This window comes from Symphalangus syndactylus, chromosome 7, assembly GCF_028878055.3.
Source record: "Symphalangus syndactylus isolate Jambi chromosome 7, NHGRI_mSymSyn1-v2.1_pri, whole genome shotgun sequence".
In the NCBI taxonomy this organism is placed as follows: Eukaryota; Metazoa; Chordata; class Mammalia; order Primates; family Hylobatidae; genus Symphalangus; species Symphalangus syndactylus.
Window position 1 is genome coordinate 119400389 of NC_072429.2, and position 15095 is coordinate 119415483.

A 15095-nucleotide genomic window follows, 5' to 3' on the forward strand; every position below is an offset into this window, starting at 1 on the left:
TATATATAGAGAGAGACACAGAATGAGAGAAAGAGAGAGACAGAGAGAGAGAGAGAGATTTCATTTTCAGGGAACTTGGAATTGATTTACGTAACTCTGACTTATGACCTCTTTTCCAGACATGAAGTAATATGTTCTTTATTTCAGGACCTTGTGAAATTAGGCAGCAGGTCATCTATGATCCATTTGAAGCTTTTAAATCTTTCTCCTTTTGAAGACTATTCAGCCTGATTTTTCCCATCAAGCTCTCCTTGGAAAGCCCATTTCACACTGTGCATTCTCCCTCCCTAATTTTGTCAGCACTATTGTTAAGTATTGATTTTGATTCTTTATTATGTTCACTTTTTACTCTACCATTTACGGTAGATCTTTGGCCTTCATGATTTAATACAGTTTTTACTCTGTGTGACCTTGAATGCTGATGACTTGCACTAATTTGTCATTGTGTTAAGGGCCAGTTTTGAAGTGTGGTCTGACACTCAGACCTGGAGGAGGCCCAGATAACCCCCTCTCTAGGCATGTCAGCATGGCTCTGCTGTCCTACCCTTGCATGAAGGCATGAAAGACACACACATTTTTGTAAAATGGCCTAAAAAACCAAATGATGGTGTTGATGATGGAAGTTCTATGAAGATGACAGTTCTTTGCCAGAAAATAGAAGTTAGGGATAAATTAAAGAATATAATATTGGATCAGTAGTTCTGAGCCATTTGGTAAATCAATATTTCAGTAAAAAAAGTCCAGCACAACTCATTTTTATTGCACTTAATAGAAGAAAGTGTGTGTGTGTGCACACACACGTATAGTAGCGTTCACAAATTTGGAGATTTCTAGAGGCCTCTATACAAACTCCATTCCAAAAATACTCCAAAAGTAACTGCTACTTTTCTAATAAGACATGAAAGCTGGAGAGCTGACTGCCTTCATCTGCTGGATTACATTTATTGGATGCTATGTGCTGGCCCTGTGCCAGCCATTATACAAAAACAATTTCAATTAAGTTGTATAAATTATCTTTTGCAGTAGGTATTAATGTCTTTTTTTTTACAGACACAAAAAGTGAGGATTAAATATTTTTTAAAAACTTGTCAAAAGTCACTCAACCAGTAAGTAACAAACTGGGGATTAAAATCCAGGTACTTCTCCATGCAAAGCCCCTGCTCTTCCTTCTATAGTATGGTGTATTGCAACTTTCACTGCCCTTCCCTGCCTCCCACATATTCATTCAATAAGTTCTTATTGCACTTACTTGACCCCAATTTTATTTCTAGGTTCTCCAAATTCACCTTAGCCAAAATGGTTGATGTTTGAATTCAACAGCTAATACATAGCCAGTTAAATTGTGCAGCACAACTCCCCCCACCCCCACCCCCCTACACACCAGGGATATTTTTGTGTTTTCAGCACCGACACTATTGACTTCAGGTTATCTTACGGTGTGTTGGGAGATCCAGGCACACAAAAGTGAATGTTTGCCTGAAACTTTGTAAAATACACAGACATGCCTACTGATGGAATCTTCTAGCACACTTTTTTCCAATGCCTCTGATGAGAATCCAATTGGGTTAAAATACATCTTCCTCCCTCCCTCCCTTCTCTCCCTCCTTCCCTCTCTTCCTCCCTCCCTCTCTCTTTTCTTCCCTCTCTTTTCTTTTCTTTCTTTTCTCTTTCTTTCTCTCCCTCTCCTTCTCTCTCTCCCTCCCCTTCTCTCTCTCCCTCCCCTAGGCTGGAGTGCAGTGGTGCAATCTCTGCTCACTGCAACCTCCACCTCCCGGGTTCAAGTGATTCTCCTGCCTCAGCCTCCCAAGTAGCTGGGATTACAGGCGCCCAACACCATTCCTGGCTAATTTTTGTAGTTTTAGTAGAGACGAGGTTTCACAGTGTTGGCCAGGGTGGTCTCGAACTCCTGACCTCAGGTGATCCACCTGCCTTGGCCTCCCAAAGTTCTGGGATTACAGGTATAAGCCACCATGCCCAGCCTTTATTCCCTCTTTCATGCCCACTAGTGGAGGTGCTACTGAGCAGGAAAGTGACCCTATAAGTGGACAGCTAACTAGGGAAAAGAAGATGCAATAAAGTGTCTAGGGAATCTGCAACTGAGAAGATGCCAACACTAGTTCACGGAAGATTTAGTCTGTTTGTATACAGAGCAGAGAATAAAAGAACAAGAAGTGAGAAATGGGAAGGTGGAGCGGTAGGGAAGGGAGGTGAGAGAGTACAGGGAACAGTACAGCCACATGTTTTGTGAGCCAAAATAAAGTATTGGGTTGGTGCAAAAGTAATTGCATAATTAAAGTAATGGTGAAAACCACAATTACTTTCGCATCAACACAATAGTTCAACAAACAAGTGTAGTAATAGGCATTATGAGTTATATTTCAGAAGCTTTTCAGAACAGAAGGAATGTGTCAATTCTACATAGGGCAAGAGAGAGCTTGGTCAGTGGGTCACCGTGACCAGAAACCAACTATCATTCCATCTTCTTCCTCCTTTCATGCTCTCCAAGGTTTCACTCTTTCATTCTCTTTCTCATTTTTCCAGAGGTCTCTTCCACGTTTTGACTCAGACCAGGTGCCTGCCTCCCCGATCCTCAGCAAAGCCACTTTGAACAAATAATGTGAATTGTACCTCATTCCCAGAGAAAATGTGTTGCAGTGTCTACTGGCAACAGGGAATCATTTTCTGGCTAATATCACTGGTCTACCAACTCATGCATTCGACAAACGTTAAGTTGACCACTTACTATTTCCCAGACACTGTCTAGGCACTGGAGCTATAGAACTAAATAAGAAGCAGCCTCTTTTCTCGGCAGGGTTACAAGCTGCAGGGCCAAAACACATGGAGAAATATTTTAGGGCCTCTCTCTCTGAATCACTGTGATAAAGTGACTAATGTAATTCTGAGAGTCCTGCTTGGCCTCTGCAGCTCCGTAAAGATCTCTGTTTTCACCTTGAGGCAGCCCATATGTAGATATGGATGTTCTTAAATCAGATTCTAGAATTATAGCTTCACTTATATTTCTATCCCTAATTATAAAGAAAATCAATATTTTAAAAACTTAACATTGACTGACTTGCTAAACCAGAAAATGAATTCAGCTTACAAACCTGAAAATACCAACTTGAGAGAGTTTCAGGATGGAAAATGAAATGTGTTCATTTCCATTGCATAGCAGCCCAATACTATTAGAAGTAATAAAAAGCCCAAACCAAACATGTAAGGATGCAAAGAAACTCTGAAAATGACATTTGAGAATTTCAAAGCATTAAAAAAAAATAATTATTCCATGATGTGAGGGACAAGGGAGCAAGCCAATGCCAATGTGAATTATCAGAATGTGAATACAGCTGTAAATAAAAGTAAACTTCTAGGTGGTGGCTATAACCTTCAACATGTCACAGTACTAGCCATTATATTTAAGTCTGTCCCACCTAAAGGTCCCATATACCTAAAGGAATCCCTGCTGGAATGCCTTCCCTCATGGGAACACAGCAGTGATTATAGCAGATATTGTTGGTCCCCTGCCAAAATTCCTTTTTTTTTTTTTTGAGACAGAGTCTCGCTGTCACCCAGGCTGGAGTGCAGTGGTGCGATCTCGGCTCACTGCAGGCTCCACCCCCCGGGGTTCATGCCATTCTCCTGCCTCAGCCTCCCGAGTAGCTGGGACTACAGGCGCCCGCCACCACGCCCGGCTAATTTTTTTTTTGTATTTTTAGTAGAGACGGGGTTTCACTGTGTTAGCCAGGATGGTCTCGATCTCCTGACCTCGTAATCCGCCCGCCTCGGCCTCCCAAAGTGCTGGGATTACAGGCGTGAGCCTCTGTGCCTGGCCGCCAAAATTCCCATTGTTAGGCCAATGCACCCTAGCCTTACCTGATGTGCATGTTGACTGGTCACAGCTTAATCTTTTCCTTCTCTAAAGAATTGCCCTTGGCTGATGGGAATGGCCTCTCTCTACCTCTATGGAAGCCCACAGCCAATGGCTGCCTTATATGGGTGTACAAAGTCCTGGCTCCCTTGGCTAAAAGTGGGAGAGCTCTGTGCTGCTATTCCTACTTCTGAGCTTCAGTGGGATCAGGCTGAAACTAGATTTCAGCTAATACTACATTTCTGTTTACCTTCCTCTGCAGCCTAGCATGCTTCACTCACTTCCTCACTTCCTTACAGGTTTCTTCTAAGAGCCTCACTCAGTTAATTGCTCCCCAAGAATCTCCATCTCAGACTCTGCTTCTAAAGAATCTGGAGACACTGATCAATGTAAGGCCTCATGATCATAGTAAGGCTTAAAACTTCACGTGTTGCCTTGACATATTTGAGCCTCACATGGCTCCAAAAGCCTACTGGTGAGTTAACCTGGTTCCCTTGATATGCCTGCCACCCAGCTAGTTCTCTTATCAGCTGGACCAGCTACACTGCACCTAGTCCTCAACCTAGTGGGTTTTATTTCCCTAACAGCCTGTGAAATTATTCAAAGAATCCAATCACATCCTCCCCTGGGAACGAGGGCACACCTCATCCTCCTATTACTACAAAATATGCTTCCCAGTGCTTCTGCTGTGTCACTCTGCTCCCGAGTGCAACTCCAATGTGGCCCTGCATGGCGTGCAGTGTCCTTCTCCCAGGCTGTGAGTATATGTGACTAATAAACTGCTGCTAGTCTCATCTGTCCAGTGCTGAGTAGAGTGTGTTCAGCCATCTCATCCTGTTTCAGGTGGGGAATATCTCCCTTACCAGTGGGGCAAAGAGGAGGTGACCACAAAAATCAAATAATAGAAATTAATAGGAAAATCATTGTGTTTTCACCAAAGTCAGGCAGCTCTACTGGAACACATCTATTTCATAAAGAAAGGGCAATCCGTAATGCCCAATAAGATTAAAGTAGGTTCAACAGAGTCTGCTAGCCACGTGCATTAGTCTGTTTTGTGTTGCTATAACAGAGTACCGTAGACTGGGTAATTTTTTGTTTGTTTGTTTGTTTTTTTGAGACAGAGTCTTGCTCTGTCACCCAGGCTGGAGTGCAGTGGCACAATATTGGCTCACTGCAAGCTCTGCCTCCAGTGTTCAAGTGATTCTCCTGCCTCAGCCTCTTGATTAGCTGGGACTACAGGCGTGCGCCAACACACCTGGCTAATTTTTGTATTTTTAGTAGAGATGGGGTTTCACCATGTTGGCCAGGCTGGTCTCAAACTCCTGACCTCCAGTGATCCACCCATCTCAGCCTCCCAAAATGCTGGGATTACAGGCATGAACCACCGCACCTGCCCGACTAGGTAATTTATAAAGGAAAGACATTTATGTCTTATAGTTCTGGAGGCTGGGAAGTCCAAGGATGAGGGGCCTGCACCTGGTGAGGACCTTCTTGCTGTGTCATCCCATGGCAGAAGAAGCCAAGGGCAAGAGAGCATGCACATGAGAGAGACTGGAAGGGGGTCAAACATCCTTTTTATCAGGAGCCCAGTTCTGCAATAGCTAACTCACGCCCATGATAATGGCATTAATCCATTCATAAAGACAGAGCCCCAATGACCTAATCATCTCTTAAAGGTCCCATTAATGCAACTCTGTTGCACTGGGGACTAAGTTTCCAATGCATGAACTTTGGGGACATATTCAAACCATAGCATTCCACACCTTCCCCCCAAAATTCATGTCCTCCTCACATGCAAAATATATTCATTCCATCCCAATAGTCCCAGAGTCTTAACTTGGTCCAGCACCAACTCAAAAGTCCAAAGTTCAGAGTCTCATCTACATCAGATATGAGTGAGACTCAATCTACAATTCATCCTGAGGCAAATTCCCTCCAGCTGTGAGTCTGTGAAATCAAAACAAGTTATCTACTTCTGAAATACAATGATAGGACAGGCATAGGAAAGACATTCCTGTTCCAAAAGGGAGAAATAGGGAATAAGAAAGGAGTATCTGGTCCCAGTTAAGTCCAAAACACAAAAGGGAAAACAACATTAAGACTTAATGACGGAGAATGATCTCCTTTGACTCCATATCTCAAATCCTAGGCACAATGGGACAGAGGTGGGGCCTCCAGTGCCTGAGGCAGCCCTGCTGTCTGCGTGTGAACTAACAGGAAGTGGCATGAAGTCATCCTTTTTCTCAGGAACCCACTTCTGAAATAACTAATTCATTCCTGTGATAATGGTATTAATCCATTCATGAAGGCAGAGCTCTCAAGACCTCATCACCTCTTAAAGGTCCCAACTCTGTTGCATTGAGGACTAAGTTTCCAACACATGAACAATGGGGGACACGTTCAAACCATAGCACCATGTGACCAGGCACAGGGCGCTTTCTATCTCAAGTTCTATGGTTCTCTCCAAAGAGATTGAAGTAGGCCCATATGAAGTTGTATGAATCAGCCTACAAGAAATAAAATGTACACACCCCCCTCTCTTACAATGGGCAGCTCTGATGTTTCCACTTTGGTGAGAACAATTCACTTTACTAAATTCAATTTACTAAATTCACATGACTGTGAAGCCATGCAGAAAAGTGGGCATATTTCATACTGCCTCTGCCACCTACCTACTCACTCATCCCAATTTAAAATCTCTGATGTTTCATTTGAGAGAATAGATGATGGAGGCAATCTGAATGAAATTCATACTGGCACATTTAGTTTAAACACTTGTAGCAAAAGACTAATGGGAAGATTCCCAAGCTGCTGCCAGATTTTTTCTTAGTCTTGCTCCATCTCAGAGGTGATTCACTCAGGAACTTGATGACTCCCTTTTAAAGCAACACAACAGAACTATTAGCACTTAATTGCATTAACAGCCTGTGTTTTCTACCATAACCAATAGTCTTGATTTAGGGATGATGCAAGCCGGGGTAGCTTGGACAGTAGTTCTATTTCTATCTCTTATCAGATGGGAGTTCCCTCAGGTCAGAGACTATTTTCTCCCTGGAAGAAGCAGTGAGAAATTCTGACTTAGGTAATTTTTTTTAGGCAGATGGTGGGGCTGATATATTTAGAGGCTCCAAAAATGTCATTCTGTTAATTACACTGTCAAGATCTTGATTACGGCAGCCTGTTTTACTAGGGCCAGGGCTATTTTACATTCACACTGAGATTCTTCTAATGTAGGTGGGCAATGTAGCTAGAAAATGAAATCACTTGGTTGGTTCTAGTTACCTAGAATTGGGGGTGATGAGTAAATTGCTATTGTTGGAACTGAAAATTAATGGTGATCTAACAAATTATGTAAGAATATAGACTATAGTATATATATATATATATATATATAGAGAGAGATCAATATATTCACATAGATAAATAGGTAATTAGATAGGGATGAATAGATAGATACAGGGAGGTAGACAGAATGAGATCTCTCAGTTCTGCCTTTGCACAGTAGTGCTGGGTAATAAAAATGACTGTGAAAGCTGAAACCACACTAAGCAATCTTGATCAGTTTGAAAAATTAGGATCATTACATGACCTTTAAAATTTTTTATCAAAATGTTAAAAACTGTCTTACTGTCAATTATATAAGCATAGGGAGATGAAAAATAGAGTAAATGTTTATTTAGTAATCTCTAATTTAAAACATTAGAAGGATTGAGGATTAAAGTGAAGAGTAGTTTGAACAGACCTTTTTGTCTTCTCCCCATCTAACTTATATAGAACAAGCATTTTTTTTTAATGCGTTGACAAATTGTCATCATCCTTTCTAAGTTTGGATCAGCTAGCAACATTTTATCCTTTGCACTTTCAATGATGTGGGCTATCTCTGAGAGTTTCTTTAACGTGAAGTTTTCACAAGTGTCACCTCCTCTGGGGCATTTTCATCCTTCATCACAGCTAAGTCTTCGCTTACGGGTTATAAGTTTACCTTCCCTAAGTTCTTCTGGTTGCTATCTTGAACAGTATCAGTGTGAACATTCCCAAGGCCAGCTGTTTCTGCTATCATTCCATTTATGTTTGATGCAAATTTCATTTCCAGCATTACCACTTTTTGTACCTTTGCTGCACTGTCATCTTTGTGGGACAACTCCCTCTTTCTAGGATCCATTCTTGTGAAGTGTCATATGGATTTGTCACTGGGAGACAGGGAGGAAAGGGAGTTATCTCCTTTGCTGTCTGTGTGTGAACTGATTAACAGAGGTGCCATGGCCAATCACCCACAGACTTTGAAAGAAGTGAAATCCCACTAGTTACATAGTGGGATTTGTGAACTGAAGACTTAGCAATGAGGTCTGTACTTATGAAATTATTCACAGTTAATACGCCGTGGTAGCAGAAATTTGAGCCATTTTGTTGAGAGACTGGCATATCTAATTAAATAATGATAACTGAAATTCATGGATATGTGTGTGTGTGTATGTGTATATACAAATTGCCTTCCCCTAATCTGCCGTATGAAATATGATTTCAGTCTCTGTAGGACCTGTTCTTTGAACTTTTATAGTACAAAATTAGGAAGGAAGAGAAGGGAGGAGGATTACTATGTGGAAGATAAAAGAAGGAACCTAACCAGAGAGGTTCAGTTGATTGACATAGTCAAGAATGGAAAAGAAGGACAGAAAGGAGAGAATCTCTTCTCCTTGTTTTTCTTCTTTTAGAGTCATGAGAAGAATGGAAGCAGTTGAAGATATAGGATGGATACGAATAGGAGAGATGAGAAGATCTTGGTAAGTGTCGCCTGGCCTAGGTATATAAATTTCCCTTATTTTCATAATTGTAAAGGATTTGAATTATCTTGGTAAGTCTCTTAGCTCTGGAGCTGTGCTTTTGGTCTGTGATACTGCTCTAGATGGGATTGTTGGAGGCATTACTCATAAGGATAGATGTTTCCTGGGCCCCTTTATTAGCTCAGCTTAGTGGAAAGTGCTGGACTTTGGAGTTAGAAAGAGAAGCTCAAATTCTAAATCTACCACATACTAGAGGAGAGATCTTAGAAAAGTTACTCAAATACTACAAGTTTACCTCATTGGATTTGGATTATTTGAAGCATATTGCCCATAATAAGTATGAGTTACCAACTTCCTTTTCTCCAGTAACACCATGGGGTGGCACAACTACATAAACGTTCCCATTTGAAAGAATACGAAATGGAAATGAATAAAGCTGGTACCTGAACTTGCATCTCAGAGCTCCCAACTGGGCTTTTGTTTCGCTGTGTTGTGTTTTTGCATATTTAATCTGACAAGAAATAGTTTGCAAACCGAGATAACAAGGGAGAGCAAAGGGAACCCTGATGAACTAAGCACAAAATATAACTCAACAATTCTGCTGTGTCCCTGTTTATTATTGCTTTTCTAAGTAGCAAGAGAGTCAGAACTTAGCTTGTTTTTCTCTTATCTGAAACGTAATGATAACTGTAAAGGGATTAGATGAACTAAGAAACAAAGATTGGGAAAAATGTGTTTGGGGCATGACGCATTTTACAATTCACAGGAGTTAGTATTTGTGGGTCATCTTGGGCCAGATGGGGGCTTGCAAGGAGTTAAAAGATTTGAGGCTGGCTGGGCGTGGTGGCTCATGCCTGTAATCCCAGGACTTTGGGAGGCCAGCGTGGCCAGATCACCTGAGGTCAGGAGTTTGAGACCAGCCTGGCCAACAGAGCAAAACCCCATCTCTACTAAAACTACAAAAATTAACTAGGTGTGGTGGCATGTGCCTGTAATTTCAGCTACTCGGGAGGCTGAGGTAGGAGAATTGCTTGAATCCGGAGGCAAAGGTTGCAGTGAGCCAACACTGCACCACTGCACTCCAGCCTGGGAGACAGAGCGAGACTCCATCTCAAAGAAAAAAAAAAAAAAAAGAAAGAGTTGAGGCTAATATGGTCATGGGAAAGGCTTTACATTGATGTGCATGACCCATCTACAGGTGACAGTGCTCACAGAGGAAAGCAGATCGTCCATAATTGATAGCCAGGTGCAGTGGCACATGCCTGTAGTCCCAGTTACTTGGGAGGCTGAGGCAGGAGGATTGCTTGAGTCCAGGAGTTCCAGCCTGGGCAACATGGTGAGACACTGTCTATTAAAAAAATAATCTTCCATAATCAAGTTCTAGTCAAGGTGTCAGGTCCGCTTGTCACTTTTCTCCAGGATGAACTCTCGCTTCACTTTAGATCAGTCTCTGGTCCTCCCCTCACTACCCCAACAAACTGTACTAACACAGGCCTTCCTTCTTTCTCCTCTCTTGGAGTGCAGGGAAATTTCTCCATTCACTCAAATCCCTGTCATTTCTCAGAAGCCATTCTTCAAGTCTCCTGACTATCTATCTCATGAAGAAAAATAATGTTAATATTAAATTTTCCTCCTGTGTAGTGTTGAGGAGGTTTTAGGATTTGCACTAAATTGAATTTTAAAAAGGAAGTTGTTGTTTCATATTTTTTGAGTTCATATAAATGCCACTTCTAAAAACTTGAAATTAAATTAAATATAATCTGTACAACCTTGTCACAGAGTGACTGTGATAAATTTACAAAATCAAAATGTAACAATATAGGAAAAGACAAAGAACATCAATTTAAGATAAATTACAGCTAGATATATATAGGATCACATTTTATGTCTTTACAAATACCAAGCGAATTCATGATACTTGTGATAATATAAGAAAGGCATCGTATTAAGGATTTGCCATTCATTGTAACATTTTGCTAAAAACCATTCATATATCTGCACACCAGGATTCAGTATTAAATATTTATTCAAAAAAATCTAGTTTGGATTTGTTCCCTTAAACTTGATCTATGGTAATCTTCTGAGAAGTGTGAAAATGAAGGCAATAAAAGACATTCTTGCTTCTCATAATTATCCATGATCATTATTGCTCTTACAGATACTCTGCATAATACCCTTAAGGAGACCTCTGGAACAATGATCTGAAATTACATCATAAGAACAATCACATGCTAAAAACAGGAAGAGCTTTATATGCACATTTATTACTGTTCCATGAGAATGTCTAATAATATGTCTGCTAATAATTTGGGATAAGCAAAAGGCAGGAGACAAATTATAGGTGAGAAAGAGTAACTTTTGGAAGATTTTTTAATTTCATGAATAATGGTAATGATTTTAAACATAGCTTGTGATTGAAGAGATGAGAGAAAAGTACCTTCAAGAATTAAGACCATCAACTTGGTAGATGCAGGGTTGAATGTGTTGGCCAGCCTCCCTTTGCCCCTTCAGATCCAGTCTCTACCTTTCTCATCTTTCTCTGTACCCTGGAAGACTCAACTTAAGAGTGCATCCGTGGGGCTTCTTGCCTCTGGCTTCCAGCCAGCCTCAGCCCGTGGAAGACACTAGCAGGGGGTTAGTGGGCAGGGGTTGGCAGGGGCTGCATTTCTCTTCCAAAGACCACAGCTGGTAGTGGGTGGCACTTTTCTACAGCTACAAGCCTCCCTAGTCTCAGGTAACTGCTGCTTCTCCTTGCCCTTTCTGGTCAAGGGATGGTAGTGGCCTCTTACTACTGTTGGCCCTGGAGTTCTTCTCTATCTCTTATTGGTTTCCCAAACCTTGGCTATACCTTATAAATTATTCCTGCATTAAATCCTTTCCAATGATCCCTTTCGACCTTCCCATCCATCTCCTGCCAGGATCCTGAAATATGTGCTATACCTCCAAGTCCACTCAGAACCTTAACCAAGTGAGAGAATTTTTCATCACAATCAGCTCCTTCTCTTGTTCTACAGTAAACATTTGCTTTTGCTTCCCTGGTATCCATTCATTCTTTTTCTTGCACAGCACCTGATTTTTTCCATTAGAGAACCACCCCTCCTCATCTTCACTGCAAATGACTTAGGTGAGGCTGATTTCAGCACTAAGACTGAGCAAATTATCCAAGTCAACCCAATTAGACTTATAATCTCAGGACTTGCGTTGAAACAATTGGGGCAAAGAGGCCTTTCTTCACTGAGACAACCAGGAGCAAAGAAAACATAAGCCTGGAATCATCAGGCCAACTAGAGAGGAAGCCTGGTAATAAACTAATGAAACGACACAGAAAGACAGAGATGGAGACTTAGACCTAATACATTATTTAAGTCCCTGGATCCCACCATGCCTGAAGCTTATCTTTGGACATTGCAGTTATCAGAACCCGGGCATGCTCATTTTGCTTAAGCTAAATTGAGTTGAGTTTTCTGCCACTTGTAATTGAAAGATCCTTGACTATCAGGCCTTTTCCTAATAAAAACACATACATTTGGAGAGAGTAGAAAGTGGGGAGTAATAGAGATGTGACTTTCAAAATTATATCAGCCATCCAGATTTATGGTGTTGTTTTCTTCAGGAACCCTAACACATAAACTCATGAAAGGCTACGGGTGGTTTGTGTTTATTATGAATTTGGATGCTCCTACCATCTGCATTGTCCCTTTGGTTCTTTGAAATCTTTGAGAGATAGGACAATACCAAGCCAAACAACCCATTTGGTGTTAAATTTTTAGGCTAAGACCTATGCATGATCTGCTGCAAACAAAGAACAATGGTGGAAAACAGCTAAATGATGTGTTCGAGTATTATTTCAGGTGCCATTTGACTGGGCCTTCTCAGATGACAGGGTTCTTTGGCAGGAAAGGTGTTATTGTGACGTTCACTATTCCCATTTACTGTCTATTAGACAGTGAGTCACTGGGAGGTCAGACTATCCCCAAAGTCCAGTGTTCCTGAGCACTCAAGGTCAAATTCAAGGGACAGCAATCATGTGTAAGGACAATGGCAAAGGCTCAATCCTTTGAAATAGAGTAACTCCAAAGAGATGGCCACAAAGTGAATTTTACTATCTTTAACATATCACATAACTTGGGAAAAAAAAATCAGGGACCGTGTTAATATGACCCAAAGTCTTTTCCACAGCAGCTTTCCTCTCTGAGACAGAGGCTAAGTCTTTATTATGTTTTCACTCCCTTCCCCACTCCTGCCTAGCACTGTGCCTCACAAAAGTAGGTGCTCTTTAATGATGACATTAAAGAGTGGCTGGCTTAAGAGCACAAATAAAATATAAGGTAACATAAGAAAAGAGCCAGCATAGTAATTGCTCAACTAATTCTTGCTGTTATTTGTAAATATATAATTGAATCATCTCAAAAATGTCTGTGTTATTAACAAACAGGCTCATCAAAACCCACACAAACCCTTTTTAAACAGTAATTTTGACTTCCTTGCCTCCCAAAGCAACAGCTCTGTTCTGAGTTTGAGTTATTTTCCCTTCCCTTCATACATAGATATTAAAATCAAACTATTCCTCAACTCACTCATTCATCCATCCAACAACCTGGACCCCATGCAATTTGCCACATGTTTGACTAAGTGCAGGTAATCAAAGTTGATTAAGACAAAACCCCTGTATAATGTAAAGGCCCGTAGCCTGCTGGAGAGGAATGAGAAATCCACACAGACTGTGAATGAGAGAATCAGCCTATGGAATGAGATAACTTTAGTGGTTATGAGCGCTGGGGGAATCTCGGGGAGGATGACTATTACAGAGGAAGATATTTTCCTTACCTTTTCTGCAAGCCAGCCAAGATGCCTAATCTCTCGGCTCCCAGCAATGCCTGTTTTCCCCAGCTGCTCTCTGACCTCAGTAATCACTCGGGTCAGCAGGTCATTAACGCTGGAATGGACGGCACTGAACCATGCCTGGGCGGTGGCTGAGTCCTTGCTCCTTAGGATCACGGTGTGCTTAGCATCTGGAGAGTGGATTTCAAGCTGCCTAGAGGAGCACAGAGAAAAGGGTTAGAATGGAATACTATGCAGCCATAAAAATGATGAGTTCATGTCCTTTGTAGGGACATGGATGAAACTGGAAACCATCATTCTCAGTAAACTATCGCAAGGACAAAAAAACAAACACCGCATGTTCTCACTCATAGGTGGGAATTGAACAATGAGAACACATGGACACAGGAAGGGGAACATCACACTCCGGGGACTGTTGTGGGGTGGGGGAAGCGGGGAGGGAGAGCATTAGGAGATATACCTAATGCTAAATGACGAGTTAATGGGTGCAGCACACCAACATGGCACATGTATACATATGTAACAAACCTGCACATTGTGCACATGTACCCTAAAACTTAAAGTATAATAATAATAATAAATAAATAAAAAGAAAAAAAAAAAAAAGAAAGTTTCCTGGCAGGTCCCGCTTCGTCAAGATCTGATCTGGGTCATAAAAGTGAATTAATTCTTTACTCCTACTTTTAGACTTTGTCAGTTTCTAACAGGATGCCTTAACAGTCCCGCCATCCATTCATTCACTCATTAATTCATCCACGCATATTTACTGGGTGCCCAAGTACTGGTCTACATACTGGGAACACAGCTGTGCAACCACCAAATCACCTAAATTAAGGTTATCTGATTTTCTTGTTATTCAGCTGATTTGCTGATTAGTAGTTTCATATCGAGACTTCCAAACTGTGAGCTGATACTAATTTGCTTTACTTCTTAATTAACAGAGGATTTTAATATACTCACATCCTTGCTGCTGCTGGCAGGAAATAGATTGAAATATATCTAGCCACATGCTTAATCCTGCTGCTCAGTGTTAATCAATTGAGAATATTTTAGAATTGAAGATGACCAAACTTTGCATCTTTTAGGAATTTTGTCTGTAGCACATTTAGCTTCCGCTTAATCCTCAGACCCGTGGTGTAAAGGCATGAATTGGCCTAGGAAGGGGTAACAATGGGGAGAGAGATGCACTTAAAGTATTCTATTTAAAGTCCAGGCCCACCACACTGGCTCACACCTGTAATCCCAGCACTTTGGAAGGCTGAGGTGGGCAGATCACCTGAGGTCAGGAGTTCAAGACCAGCCTAGCCAACATGGTGAAACCCGTCTCTACAAAAATATAAAAATTAGCCAGGCATGATGGCGGGTGCCTGTAACCCCAGCTACTTGGGAGGCTGAGACTGGAGAATTGCTTGTACCTGGGAGGCGGAGGTTGCAGTGAGCCGAGATCAAGCCATTGCACTCCAGCCTGGGTGACAGAGTAAGACTCAGTCTCAAATAACGTAACATAAAATAAAATAAAATAAATAAAATAAAAATAAAAGTCCAACACGAAACCTTATGCCAGAACTGTAATTGGATTAGTGGAGAAACAGAGTGAGAGATCT

At 41.3% G+C, this 15095-nt stretch overlaps 1 protein-coding gene across 2 annotated transcripts in view; it reads right to left on the reverse strand.

Annotated features, from left to right (window-relative positions):
- The window catches only part of SNTB1 (syntrophin beta 1), a 285077-nt gene that overhangs the window by 89970 nt on the left and 180012 nt on the right, over positions 1-15095 (reverse strand). For both annotated transcript variants that reach the window (XM_055287139.2, XM_063643529.1), the window contains exon 3: positions 13477-13684. In XM_055287139.2, the coding sequence (XP_055143114.1) occupies positions 13477-13684 (208 nt within the window). The remainder of the gene's footprint in view (positions 1-13476; positions 13685-15095) is intronic.